At 46.1% G+C, this 13482-nt stretch overlaps 1 protein-coding gene across 2 annotated transcripts in view; it reads left to right on the forward strand.

Moving 5' to 3' along the window:
- Rbks (ribokinase) overlaps positions 1-13482 on the forward strand; it is a 79449-nt gene that overhangs the window by 47083 nt on the left and 18884 nt on the right. For both annotated transcript variants that reach the window (XM_051171045.1, XM_051170961.1), the window contains one exon: positions 3510-3698. In XM_051171045.1, the coding sequence (XP_051027002.1) occupies positions 3510-3698 (189 nt within the window). The remainder of the gene's footprint in view (positions 1-3509; positions 3699-13482) is intronic.

Here is a 13482-nt window from a genome sequence, read left to right on the forward strand (position 1 = left end):
AGGCTTTCTTAACCTGCTTGCTTGACAGTTTCATCTGTCAGAACATACAGGAGAAAGAAAGAAGGCTGCTACATGGAAACTAATTTTAACAAACCACAGTAGGTTATGCAACATTTTTGAGCAACCACCATGGCCAGGCACTGGGCTAGGATAAAGGAATTGTGGGACATGGTGACTATTTCACAATACGAGGTTACATTACTCTCAACCACCAAACTGGCTTAGAGTTCCCTGGTGACACTGAAAAGATGCTGTATTTATTCTTCAGACAGTTGTTTAATCAGCTCATCTACATTTTTCACTAAATTTCAAATTTCATTAAGACATTATTGTATCCTAACTCTGTTTATATACCTAGTGCTATATAATAAGTTCTCCAAAGCAACATTAATTATTTCCATTTTCAGTTTCCATATATAGAATATTCAGATAGGGCCCAGCATAGCTTGTCCCTGCTCGGTGGTGCCTGAGGCAAAGGCTGAGAGATTCTTCACTCATGTTTGACAGTTGGTACTAGTGTTGCCTGGTGCATAGTGGTACTGTTGGTCAGAACACTCACACTCACACACACACACTTGAGGGTGATATTTACAGAGATTTCAGAGTTTTAAGAAGATATGAGTGAGCGTCTCTGAAACTAAATCAATGAATTTAGCAGATAGATGTGATCTCAGCAATATAGATTAACACAGACCTTACTAAGATGCCTCAGACTCTGTTCCCAGCACCCACATAGCAGCTCACAACCATTTGTAACTCAAGTTCCCAGGATCCAGTGCCCTGCTCCTACACACACTTGGTACATAGACATATACTCAGGTATACACACACACACACACACACACACACACACACACACACACACACACCTCTAAATACTTAAAATTAAAAGATGGCCTCAGAGTCCAACCAACTCAAACTGAAAGGGACCACTCAGAAGACGGAAAGAGAAGGTACATGACCAAGTTAAGCTCAGAGTGAGCAGACACTTGAGGAATGATTTTTATACATCAAAAGGAATGATTTGGGCATGTTCAGAGCAAATAAAAGTGAGGTGAAGTCCATTCTTAGGAATACACAGCATATGGTTAAACTGTACTACAGAAAAGACAGAATTTAGAAATATACTTTAAAAGTTTTTTGTATTATATATACATTGGTGTCTTGCCTGCATGTGTGTCTATGTCAGGCGATCCCCTGAGACAGGAGTTACAGACAGTTGTGAGCTGCCATGTGATGTTAGGAATCGAACCTAGATCCTCTGAGAGAACAGTCGGTGCTCTTAACTGCTGAGCCATCTCTCCAGCCCCTTTAAAAGTGTTTTATACATTTTATGTGTGTACGTGTGCATGTATGCTCATATGCCATGACGTGTATATGGAAGTGTGTACGTGTGCATGCATGCTCATATGCCATGACGTGTATATGGAAGTGTGTACGTGTGCATGCATGCTCATATGCCATGACGTGTATATGGAAGTGTGTACGTGTGCATGCATGCTCATATGCCATGACGTGTATATGGAAGTGTGTACGTGTGCATGCATGCTCATATGCCATGATGTGTATATGGAAGTGTGTACATGTGCATGCATGCTCATATGCCATGACGTGTATATGGAAGTGTGTACGTGTGCATGCATGCTCATATGCCATGACGTGTATATGGAAGTGTGTACGTGTGCATGCATGCTCATATGCCATGACATGTATATGGAAGTGTGTACGTGTGCATGCATGCTCATATGCCATGATGTGTATATGGAAGTGTGTACATGTGCATGCATGCTCATATGCCATGACGTGTATATGGAAGTGTGTACGTGTGCATGCATGCTCATATGCCATGACGTGTATATGGAAGTGTGTACGTGTGCATGCATGCTCATATGCCATGACGTGTATATGGAAGTGTCCGAGGACTTGAGAGAGTCAATGGCTCCTTCCACCAGTCCCTGGAATGACAGGCCGTTAGTTTTAGTGACAAGTGCCTTTACCCTGAGCCATCTCAGCAGCCTAGTTGTGTGCTTTCTGCTTTTATATAGTGAATGGATACATGCTGTCTTTTGGGGGGGTGTTTTGTTTATGGTTTTTTTCTTGTTTTTGAGACAGTGTTCCCCTGTGTGGCCTTGGCTGTCCTGGACTCACTGTAGAACAGGCTGACCTCAAACTCATGAAGATCCAACTGCCTCTGCCTTCCTGAGTGCTGGGATTACAGGCGTGGGCCACCACACCCAGCACAGCCTTATTTATGTCATGTGTGGTTAAACTACAAACTCATACCTATTCCAGCACTAGAGGAATTATATGGTACTTTTTGACTCAGAGTGTATAACTATATTCCCTTCTCTATACTGTAGTTTAACCATACACTATATAAGACTGCATGTGCCTCCTCTGCCTCCAGCTTCTCCGGAAGAAGCAAACAGAATCGGGTAGTCTGCAGGACCATGAGAAAGACACCAGGCCAGGAGAGGCCCTGGGCAGTGGCATCCTTAGGTGCCAGTGTTTGCAGGTGCCGCAAACTTGGAGTCCCCGGCAATGAGCCGCTTTCCACCTTCCTCGCTTCCTTTCACAGACTGCATTTGTTGTCCCCAGCTCTATATGGAGAGGAGCTGAGAGCTCAACACAGCCATCCACCCTCACCTTGCGAGCTGTCAACACTGCCATGTTGCTTCTCCAGCTCCCAGCGAGTATTTATTTTTTGTTTTTATTGAAAAGTAAAAGCAAGCGGGGCAGTGGTGGCATACACCTTTACCCTTTACCTTTACTAAGATAAATGACCTAAGTTCAATCCCCAGGACTCACCTGGTAGAAGAACACTGACTCCCTCAAGTCCTCTGACACTTCCATGTACATGGCATGGCATATGAGCATGCGTGCACATGTACACTCAGACATATTCCAGCACTTGGGAGGCAGAGGCAGGCAGATCTCTGGGTGTTCAAGGCCAGCCTGGTCTACAGAACTCGTTCCAGGACTACACAGAGAAACCCAAAGTTATCCCAAGAAGTTTACAAATATTTTTAGATTCACTTTATGCACATGAATGTTTGCCTGCATATGTGTAAGTACATCTCATATGTGCCTGGTGCCTGTGGAGGTCAGAAGACAGGGTCAGATCCTCCAGAAGTAGAGGTACAGATGACCGCAAGCCACCATGTGGGTGCTGGGAACTAAGCCTCAGTCTTGTAGCAGAGCAGCAAGTGCTTTTAACCTTTGAGCCATCTCTCCAGCCCCCAAGAGTGTTTTGTTCTATCTGGGGTTTTGTTTGTGTTTGCTGTCATTTGTGCGAGGCACTCACCCTGTAACAGGCTGCTTCGACTTGCTGCAGCCTTAGCTCCTTACCCTGCATCCTGACCTCCCCAGCACTGAGACAGTGAGCCCGAGAGCACCATGCCCACTGCTCTGAGTGTTACGAGGAAGGGCGGGGGACACGCTTCCTAAAGGACAGCCCTGGTCTCAGCTGCTTTACTCTACCACGGCTTCTTTTCTCATGTGTATTCCAGGCTGAGATTTTAACGGGCCTTGCAGTGAATAACCCTACTGAAGCTGGGAAGGCTGCATCGGCTCTCCTAGAGCGGGGCTGCCAGGTCGTGGTCATCACCTTAGGGGCTTCAGGATGTGTGGCCCTGTCACAGGAGGAGCCTGTTCCAAAGCACATTCCCACAGAAGCAGTCAAGGCGGTGGACACCACGGTAGGTTCCAAACTTTCAGAATCCTTTTTACATCTAATAACAAAGAAAGCCTATCTGAAGATTTAGACAGTGACGTAAGACCTAGGAGGGAGGGGAATGGTAGAAGAGAGCCAAGCTGGATTCCTTAGGTCCTGCCAATCAAAGCCTTGCCAATATTAACACAGCAACCTGCGCTCAGAGTTTTAACATTTTGGTGATACTTTTTGTGTCTTCTAGGTGGAGTCTGAGCACTTAGTGTTAAGTTTTAGGTTTCAGAAAATTGAACAGGTTTGAAGAGTAAGCATTCAAAGCTCATATCCCTGTCAGTACAAAAGGTGTCTCCTCTGTAGGAGCTGCAGCATCAACTAGAGGGGCTTGCCTTGCATGGAAGGAGCCCACGTGACTTCCTTAACAACAACAACAAAATGGGGGAAATGGTTGTATTGTAAAAATGAAAAGATAAAATGATTGTGTGTTTGTGTACACTAAATGCTCATCTTCCATATTTGGAAGTTAAGAAATATATCTAAGCCAGGCAAGGTAGGACATGACTGTAATCCCAGTACTTGGGACACAGAGGCAGGCAGTTCTCTATGATTTCAAGGCCATCCGAATCCAGGACAGCCAGCGCCACACAGAGAAACCATGTCTCAAAATGAGAGAGACAGGGAGAGAGAGAGAGAGAGAGAGAGAGAGAGAGAGAGAGAAATGTGTAAAACTGGTTTTTAAATGACAGCACAACACATTACCAGAAGTCAAGATAAATGGCATAATTAAACTGAAAGAATTTTTTATTAACTTATTCAGATTACATCTCAATTGTTATCCCCTCACTTGTATCCTCCCATTCCTCCCTCCCTTCCACTTTCACCCTATTCCCCTCTCCTAGGTCTATGACCGAGGGGGACCTCCTCCCCCACTATATGGTCATAGGCTATGAAGTCTCATCTTGGTAGCCTGCTTATTCTTTCTCTGAGTGCCACCAGGCCTCCCCACCAAGGGGAGGTGGTCAAATATGGGGCACCAGAGTTCATGGCAGAGTCTTAAACTGAAAGAAGTTAAAGTCCTTACTCTATAGATGGGGGAATGGAGCAGAATGGAGCATATTGTGTTGTTGAACATGAATGCATGACTTTGACTTTAAAAATAACACAGAGGCTGGAGCGAGAGTTCAGCATTAAGAGAACTGGCTCTTCTCGCAAAGGATCCAAGTTCTGTTCCCAGCACTCACATGGCAGCTCACAATCATTTCTAACTCCAGTTCCAGAAGATCACATGTCCTCTTCTAGCCTCTGGGGGTACTAGATACATACATAGTACACATACATACACACAGGCAAAACATAAATAAACATGTTTTAAAATTAGCACAGTGCCCACTTAAAATATTCTCAACTAAACCCCAAGAGTAACAAGTGTGATCTAGACTGGAGACATTGGAACTCTTGTACATTGGTAGCAGGAGCTTAAGATAAAACATTCACTTTGGAGAATAGTCAGGAAGAAAGTCAAAAAGTTAAGTCCAGAGTCCACGAGTCACCAGCAATGCTACTTCTAGGTAGATACCCAAGAAAAATGAAAATAAATGTATACACATATTCCAAGTAGCATCATTCCTAGGCACCCCAAACTGGAAAATCCCCAGTGTTCACCAACAGATAAGTGGACAAACACTGTAGCATATCCGCACAACTGAACAGTACTCAACACTAAAGGGACACTGTGTGCTTGGCGAGTGCTTTACCGACGTGGCCATCTCCCTAGCTGCTCCCTCGTCTCCTTTGTGCCATGTTTTTTCTCTTCTCATCCAGCAGCCTTGCCACCAATACTCCTGCCTGTTTAAGAAGCTGAAATAATGTCCCTGGTGGGGTGAGAAATTCCTGAACGAGACTCTCCCCTGAGCAAACAGCCCCTTGCTCTCTGCCAGCAGAGCATCACTTGCTGCTCTTGGCTCCTGACTTTCTCACTGTCTCCTCCTCCACTTACAGACATCAGACATGACACGGATGGGAAAGTAGCTATTGGTTGGCACACTGTCCACTCGAGGCAGCCTGTACGTCAGTGCTGCTGCATGCTGCTATATTCAGTTTTGCCTCTGTTAATAGTTGAATATATCATTTCTATTTTTACATCTGTTTTTCTTATTGTGCTGGCATGAGATTGTGGCAGTAGCTGCAGATGTCCTCTGTGCAGTTTGGAAGACATGACAGATGTGTCTCTTTACCCGTTTCTGTATCTCGGCCTCGGAGTGATGGCGCTCATGTGTGTTCTATTCAGGAGTCATTGACAGTGCACTCTGTATGGCTCACACACACACACACACACACAGAGAGAGAGAGAGAGAGAGAGAGAGAGAGAGGGAGCGTAATACTCAGGGATTATCACGGTAGTGTAATGAAATGGTACATTATATTGCTGTCCTGTTATTTGGCCCTGTGAGCTCTGTAATATTCTTATGATTGTTTTCCTTTATGTAAATGCTTAAGTCTTGGAATCTGCCCTCTCACTGTCATTTCAAGAATGCAGGCCACAGGATAAATCTGTGCCTTCCTAGATCACTCACTTTACTATACTATACCATAAATCAGGACAGATGAGGAAGTCAAGAGTAAAGAAAAGCCAGAGACGACAGGATCATCTCCCATCTCTTTACCGCCCTTCCTTCTGTCTGTCTGAGTCTCGTAGGATTCAGAGTTGTTGGTGAGGCTCCCGTCACATCTGCTCACCTGCATGGACATCCCACAGTGACTCAGGGCCTGAGAATTTGCTTTAGAGATTGCCCTGGTAGGAAGTACAGGTTTTTCTGTGAGTTATCAGGGAAGCATGTGATTGCAGAGACTTGCTAGATACCCACAGGGTGGCTTCTCTGGTGTAGTCTCATCCTGGGGTCTGGCTTCAGTTGACTAGGCTGTGCTCAGAGGCAGGCTCCCCTTAATCCACCACTCAGGTACTATAGCTCTGGTAGTGTAAGCTGAAAACCCAGCATCTGAGGGGTCATTACTCCCATCTTAGTAGACCTGTCCCCCACCTTTCTCCCTCCCTGCCCCCTGCACCTTGTCCCCTCCTGCTACATCACTACAACAAGTGCAAAGTCTAACAGCTAATGCCAAATGTAATTAGAACCAATGAATGTGGGTCACCCTAAGAGGTCTTTCACAGCCCAGGGGCTCTGTAGCAGTGTTTGCTCCCTAGCCATATGGAAGTCCACTGGGAAGACCGACAACTCCACTGTCAAAATAACCTCTGACATTGGCTTCTGTTTCCCCAAGTCCGCACTTCATACTCCCTCTTCTTGCTGTCCAATCAGTGTGCACCCTCATTGTATGTGTGCAGTTTCTGCTGAGTCTTTGTAGCTATCTGTCCAGAACACAACAGAATGTTAGGGTGGCTTTCACTGCTGAACACTTTAAGAGCTGGGAGAATATCATGGGTAAAGAATAATAGAATGCTGGATACTGAAAAGGTAACTGTTAATCCCTCAGATGGGAAGAGAAAGACCCAAATCATCATGTCCAAATCAATTAAAGCAAATAATTAATCAAAGCAAGTTTTAAAAATTCATGTACATGGCCTCCTCCCCCTAAGGCGGGGTTTGAGAGAAAAGCATTGGATGTGAGGAAGACAAGGTTTTATACTCAGGGGTCGAGGGTTTCCAAATGGGGGATTTGGCGGGCAAAATAGGCTAGGCTACAGGAGCAGAACCTAAGCATAACAGGTTAGTCATAACAACCTCCTGGAAAAAGACATGACTGCAAGGTGGTCTTAACACCAGGAAGTCAGAACAAGGGGCCATAACAACCCTTTTAAAACAAAGGTAGGGTGGCAAGATGGTTAGCAACTTTTTGAAACACAGACATTCTTGCCGTTCTGGGAGCAGGCAGTACAGAGAGAATTATTTGTAGTTAAGGTTACAGGTGGGACGTAGCCCAATCCTTGAGAAACAGGTTTGATCATAAACAGGAATGTACCTTTACTATAAGTCTTTACCATAGAAACCTTTACTGAAGTATCTACTATAAGATGACTTTTAAGCCTAAAATGGGGGCAGGCTGGTTCCTCAGTAGCTGCGGAGTAACCAAGACTTACTTTAACTGTTCTATCAGCCTGGTTTGGGGTTTTGGTTTTGTTTTCTCATCCAAGAAGAGACTTTGTTTCCTTCAGATTCTGGCTGTGGGAGACTTACTCTGTGGCTACCTCTGGAAATCGCTCTTTAGACTTGCCATGCAGGGCTGGGAGCTCAGCTGAGAGGATTTGCCTAGCATGGGCGAGGCCCTGGGTTCAATGCCATCAGCTCTCCTGTACCCCCACTAAGTGCTTTCTTCAGTTTCTCTGCTCATGTACGGGCTGCATACTTAATGTGCAGAGGGCAATGGAGAGGACAGAGTGAGGAGGAGGAAAGGCGAGTTCTTGTGATTTCGCCACGTGCATGCTGAAGCTTCTGCAGCCCAGCACATAAAATACTGCTCCAGAGTAATGCAAACAGGCAGTTCTCAGAAGAAATACAAAACAATAAAGAAACTAGACCGTGCTCAACCTCCCTAGACGCCAGAAATATGCCCAATAAACAGCAGGGAGCACCACTGCCCATAAGATTGACAAAAATTAAATACTGCCCACACTCCCGGAGCTTAGAACCACATCCTGTCGTACCAGGTACCTTTAATAGGAACAGGCACCCTTACAAGTGTCCTCAGAGGCGACCTGAGAGCACAGTATATCCTCTTCCAGGAGTCTATGCTCACATACAGATACTTATGCAAGGACGTTTATTTCAACTTTGTATTAACCCAAAATTGAGAGGATGGCATGTCCTCATCAGCAGAGGAGGTTAAGTAATGACTGTGCTGCGCTGGTCACTGGGCAGTAACTCACACCCCTCAGTATGTAAATACAGATTTTTACATCTGGAGGAAGCTCACCAAGCTGTTCTCATCACTGCTCGGCGGAAAATGGATTGGCATAATAAAGAACAAATTCTACTTTCTACTTCCTACCCTTCTGAATAATTTGAGGTCTTGTCCATAAGCTTGTGTTTTTAGGGTATTACTTTGTTGTTTGAGATAAATATTTCTTTGAGGCATAGCCAAGAGCTGTTGAGGGCCAGCCACCTCTAGCAAACAAGGGAAGTTCTATCATTTCTCCAGGCTGCTGGTTGTCGCCATCACAGCGGAGCCCCCGACAGTTTAGTCTTGGCCTCACAAACAACCTCTCAGGCACTCTCAGGTCTGTGTAAGCAGACTGAGCCACTCCTTGCAGTGGCAGTTTCTGAAAGGATATTCTATTGCCACAGGAGATCGGGTGTTGCCTTCTTATTGGGCCCTTGGGTGGGGTCTAGTCTAGAAATTTCAGTGCACACTTTGTTAGGATTTTCTCCTTAGTCTTTTGGAAGAAATAGTTTTCCTCAAAAACGCAATGTTAACTAGTTTCCCTTGGAAATATGAGGGTAGATGTCAGGGCATGCTGCTTCTGTGCGTCATCCAAATGTGTTGCACATTTTCAAAGTCCTCACATTCAAGTTCCCTTCTGAGTGAGCATGCTTGTTAGCTACCGTGCTCCTCAGCCATCTTCCTCACAACAGGGCCCTGAGTAAGCCCAACTCTGCTTTTGTCAGAGGTCTTAGACTTGGTTACTGGGGAGCCAGGAAGAGCTGTAAAGGGGGCCAGGCAAGGCTATGCAGGTGTCTCAGTAAAGTATTTGTATAAGCTACAAGCCAAGCAAGCACCAGAGTGTGGAACCCAAGGACGTCTAAAAAGCTCAGCACGATTGCTAACGCTACGTCATCCATTGTCCCTCCTTTTAAAGGGGTCCTAGAGCAGGGCGTGGCGGTGCACACTTTAATCTCAGCACTTGGGAGGCAGAGGTGGACAGATCTCTCTGTGAGTTTAGCTCAGCCTACTCTACATAGCGAGTCCAGGACAGCCAGGGCTACAGAGTGAGACCCTGTCTCAAAACAGGAAAGAGGAGGGGGAAAAAGTCCTGGGGAGGGGAAGGACATGTGACACCGTGATGAATTGTGTCCCACCAAAGTCCACATGTAGACGCTGTCTCCCCGGTACGATTGTATTTGCAGACAGAGCTGTGTTGGAGGGTAATTAAGGTTAAGTGAGGTCCTGGCTGAGCTCCTGCTCCAGTAGGCTGAGTGTCTTTACAAACAGCAGCCTCACCAGAGAGCTCCCTGGGCATGCGCAAAAAGAGCAGCGAGCCCTGTATGCGCCAGCAAGATGGGCGCCACCTGCAGGCCAAGAGACAGGCCCCCCAGCCTTGTGGACTCTAAGAAACAAGTTTCTCTAGTGGAGGCCATCAATCTGTGCTCTGTTGTGGCAGCACTAGCAGACTACTACACGAAAGGAAGCAAGTGAATATGCCACCACTCCAGCACAGCTGCTTCCTCCACAGGCGAGGAGTGGACTGTGAGAAGTGGTGTGGTGGGACGGAGCATTCTAGATAATAATGGTTCTGACAAGGTTCACATCCATTCATTCTTGTCCCCGAGTGCCCGTTCCTGGAGGAGACATGCATTCTCTTACAGATGACAATCAAATTTTCTTTACTTTAAAAGTCTTTCATAAACAGGTAGTCGTGGCACACGCCTTTAATCTCAGCACTCAGGAGGCAGAGGCAGGCAGATCTCAGTGAGTTTGAGGCCAGCCAGGTCTACAAAGCAAGTCCAGGACAGCCAAGAGAAATCCTGTCTCTAAAAACAACAACAAAAAAAAAAAGTCTTTTGTCAGGAGCCTGACCAAGTAGGCTGTTGAGGGCAGTGATCCTTCTTTTAACATTTGCCTTTGTAGTTCAGATGAGCTAACCACTCCTGCTGTCCTGCGCAGCAAACTTCCCACACTTAGGACCTAGCTTAGAAAGAGCAGGGGCAGCACTCGGGAGGCAGAGCCAGGTGGATCTCTGTGAGTTCGAGGCCAGCCTGGTCTACAAAGTGAGTCCAGGACAGCCAGGGCTACACAGAGAAACCTTGTCTTGGAAAAAGGAAGAGGAGGAGGGGAGGGGGAGGAGCAGGGAAGAGGAGGAAGATGGGGGAAGAGGAGGAGGGGTAGGAGGAGGAAGACTTTGTGAGCAGGCCCAATCTCAGCGCATTACATCGGGTTACAGAGTTCTAGTTCCTTCTGGATAGTCACTAGCTGGAGTGCAACAGTCGCTGTGCTCAGCTGTCTCTAGGACTCTCCAGACTTCACCATACTCTTTCTCAGCTACATCTAAAATATCTAGAGAAAACGAAATCAGAGGAGCAGGGCTTCTTACAAATTATTTAAAAATGAAATAATTACCCAGTGTTCCATTTTTTAAAATTGTCATTTAACAAAGGCTACAACTAAAAATATCAGGTTACAGAGAGTGAAAGGTATCTGTGAAATGCACAAAACCCACTGATATTCTAGACTAGCCTTTCCTGGAGGCTGGACAATGGGTCAGAGGTTAAGAACACTTTTACTTTTCCACAGCACCCAGCCCTCCACATAGGGTGGCTCACAAGCCACTGAAACATCAGCTCCAAGGAGCACAGCACCCTCTACTAGCCTCTGCAAACACACACACACACACACACACACACACACACACACACACACATCTCATACGCATACACATGGTTATAATTAAAATAAATCTTAAAATAGCCCTCCTTGGAGCTGGGGAGATGGCTCAGTATTTCAGAGTACTGGCTGCTCTTCCAGAGGACCTGGTTCAATTCCCAGCACCCACACGGTGGCTCACAACTGACAGAAACTCCAGTTCCAGAGGATCCAACACTTTCTGGCCTCCATGGGCACCAGACAAACACATGTGTTATGTATACACACACACACACACACACACACACACACACACACACACACACACACACACAGGCAAAACATTAATACATGTAAATACATTTAATTTTTCCCCTCCTTGCCCCAAGAATGACAGAGAGTTTTCTAACTCTCTGAAAACTCTACTGACGGAGAAGATGAAGAAGACAGAAAGAGGTTTCCTGGCTGTGAGGAAGGACAGAGGACAGTAAGTGCTGAGCAGCTGACATCAGGGCAGGATGCCTGCTGTGCCCTGACGGGCTGTATTAGCTGTATTACAGTATTTCCGTATCAGCAGACCCCTCCTTCAGTAGCTAATCAGACAGAATTCAATGTTTGAAATGACCCTGCATGTGATCAGTTGACAACCCAGGGCTGTAAGAATCTAACTGCAGTTGCTCACCAGAAATGTCCTCTTCATGTTGAAGAACAGAAGCAGGGCCAAGTGTGAGGCGACTTTCCCCCCTTTCCAAATACACTGCTTCACAGCAGAACTGGGCCTGTGCCTGTGGGTGCCCAGCGCCTCAGACCTTCTAGGACTGGCCTATCCCGGAGATGGCCTCGGCCAACAGTGTGGCCACAGAGAAGAGCAGCATGGTGTGGAGAAGAGGCAAGAAACATCTGGGTCTAGACTTGGAGGTGTCACGCGGGCCTGGGCAGGAGCAGGGGCGCGGCCTGGCATCCGGGGTGGCAGAGGCAGAGCGTATTCAGCTGTGATTAGGATCTTTTCCTCCTAGCTCCCTACTCTTCAGGTCTAATTATCATGGCCTCCCTTCAGTGGCCTGGTCACTGGGGTGACCACAGGGCAGTGAACTGTGGTCTGCTCCTTGCCTTTCTTCCTAGGCTGCTGTACTGGCAGACCTGCCAGGACTTCTAAGTGCCTCCCACAGAGTGGAGGGGTTTCCTGAGGACCTGAAACTGTGTAGAATTTAAAAACAAAAACAAACAAACAAATAAAAACCTGGTGCGTCAAACTACAGGGCCCAGGAAGCAGGGGCATGCCATGCCCAGCATCTTCACTGGGCACTGCTGACAGAAGTGAGCAGGAGAACGAAAACCAGGTGTGTGGTTCACAGCTGTTCACATCTGCCTGCTTTTGTAAAAAAAAAGAAAAAAAATAGCACACTATAGGTTGTACTCTGTGTAAATATATTGAGGGGTGTGTGTGTGTGTGTGTGTGTGTGTGTGTGTGTGTGTGTACATAGTGTACTTCAGTAGGACACAAGATTCTCCTACCTTTATCTCCTAAAGGATGGGATTACAGGGATTATGGCCACACCCAGACTTTTTTTAACTTTCGTTTTTCATATTGTTTGGGGTTTTGTTTTGTTTTGTTTTTGTTGTTTTGTTTTGTTTTTTAAACGGGCTCTCATTATGTAACTCTGGCTATCCTAGAACTTGCTGTGTAGACCAGGCTGGCCTCAAATTCACAAATATCTGCTTACCTCTCCATACCAAGTACTCGGATTAAAGGTGTTATAACACTATACTTGGCCCTTTTTGGTTTTGGTTTTTTTGTTTTGTTTTGTTTTGTTGGTGGGTTTTTTTGTTGCTGTTGTTTAGTTTTGTTTTGGTTTTGGTTTTTTTGTTTTTTAAAGACAGGATTTCCTAGCAAGGAGGTAATGGCACATGCCTTTAGTCCCAGCACTTGGGAGGCAAAGGCAGGTGGATCTCTGTGAGTTGAAGACCAACCTAGTCTACAGAGCTAGTTCTAAGAAAGCCAAAGCTACATGAGAAACCCTATAACAAACAAACAAGTTTGTATCCTATGTAACCCAGACTGCCTCAAACTTGAATCCTCTCTCACTGGCTTCTCAAGTACTTGGATCATAGGCATGTGCCACCATGCCAGAAGAAGCAGTCCTTGCCAGCATGCCTCCCTCATTCCTCCCTTCAAAGACACAGAGGAGGAAGGCTTAGCCAGTGAGAGAGACAGCAAGTGCGAGAGCTTGGGTTCAGATGTGATTCTTTTTAAAAAGACCCAAACCCTATGCTGTTACCCA

Source organism: Acomys russatus, chromosome 1, assembly GCF_903995435.1.
Source record: "Acomys russatus chromosome 1, mAcoRus1.1, whole genome shotgun sequence".
In the NCBI taxonomy this organism is placed as follows: Eukaryota; Metazoa; Chordata; class Mammalia; order Rodentia; family Muridae; genus Acomys; species Acomys russatus.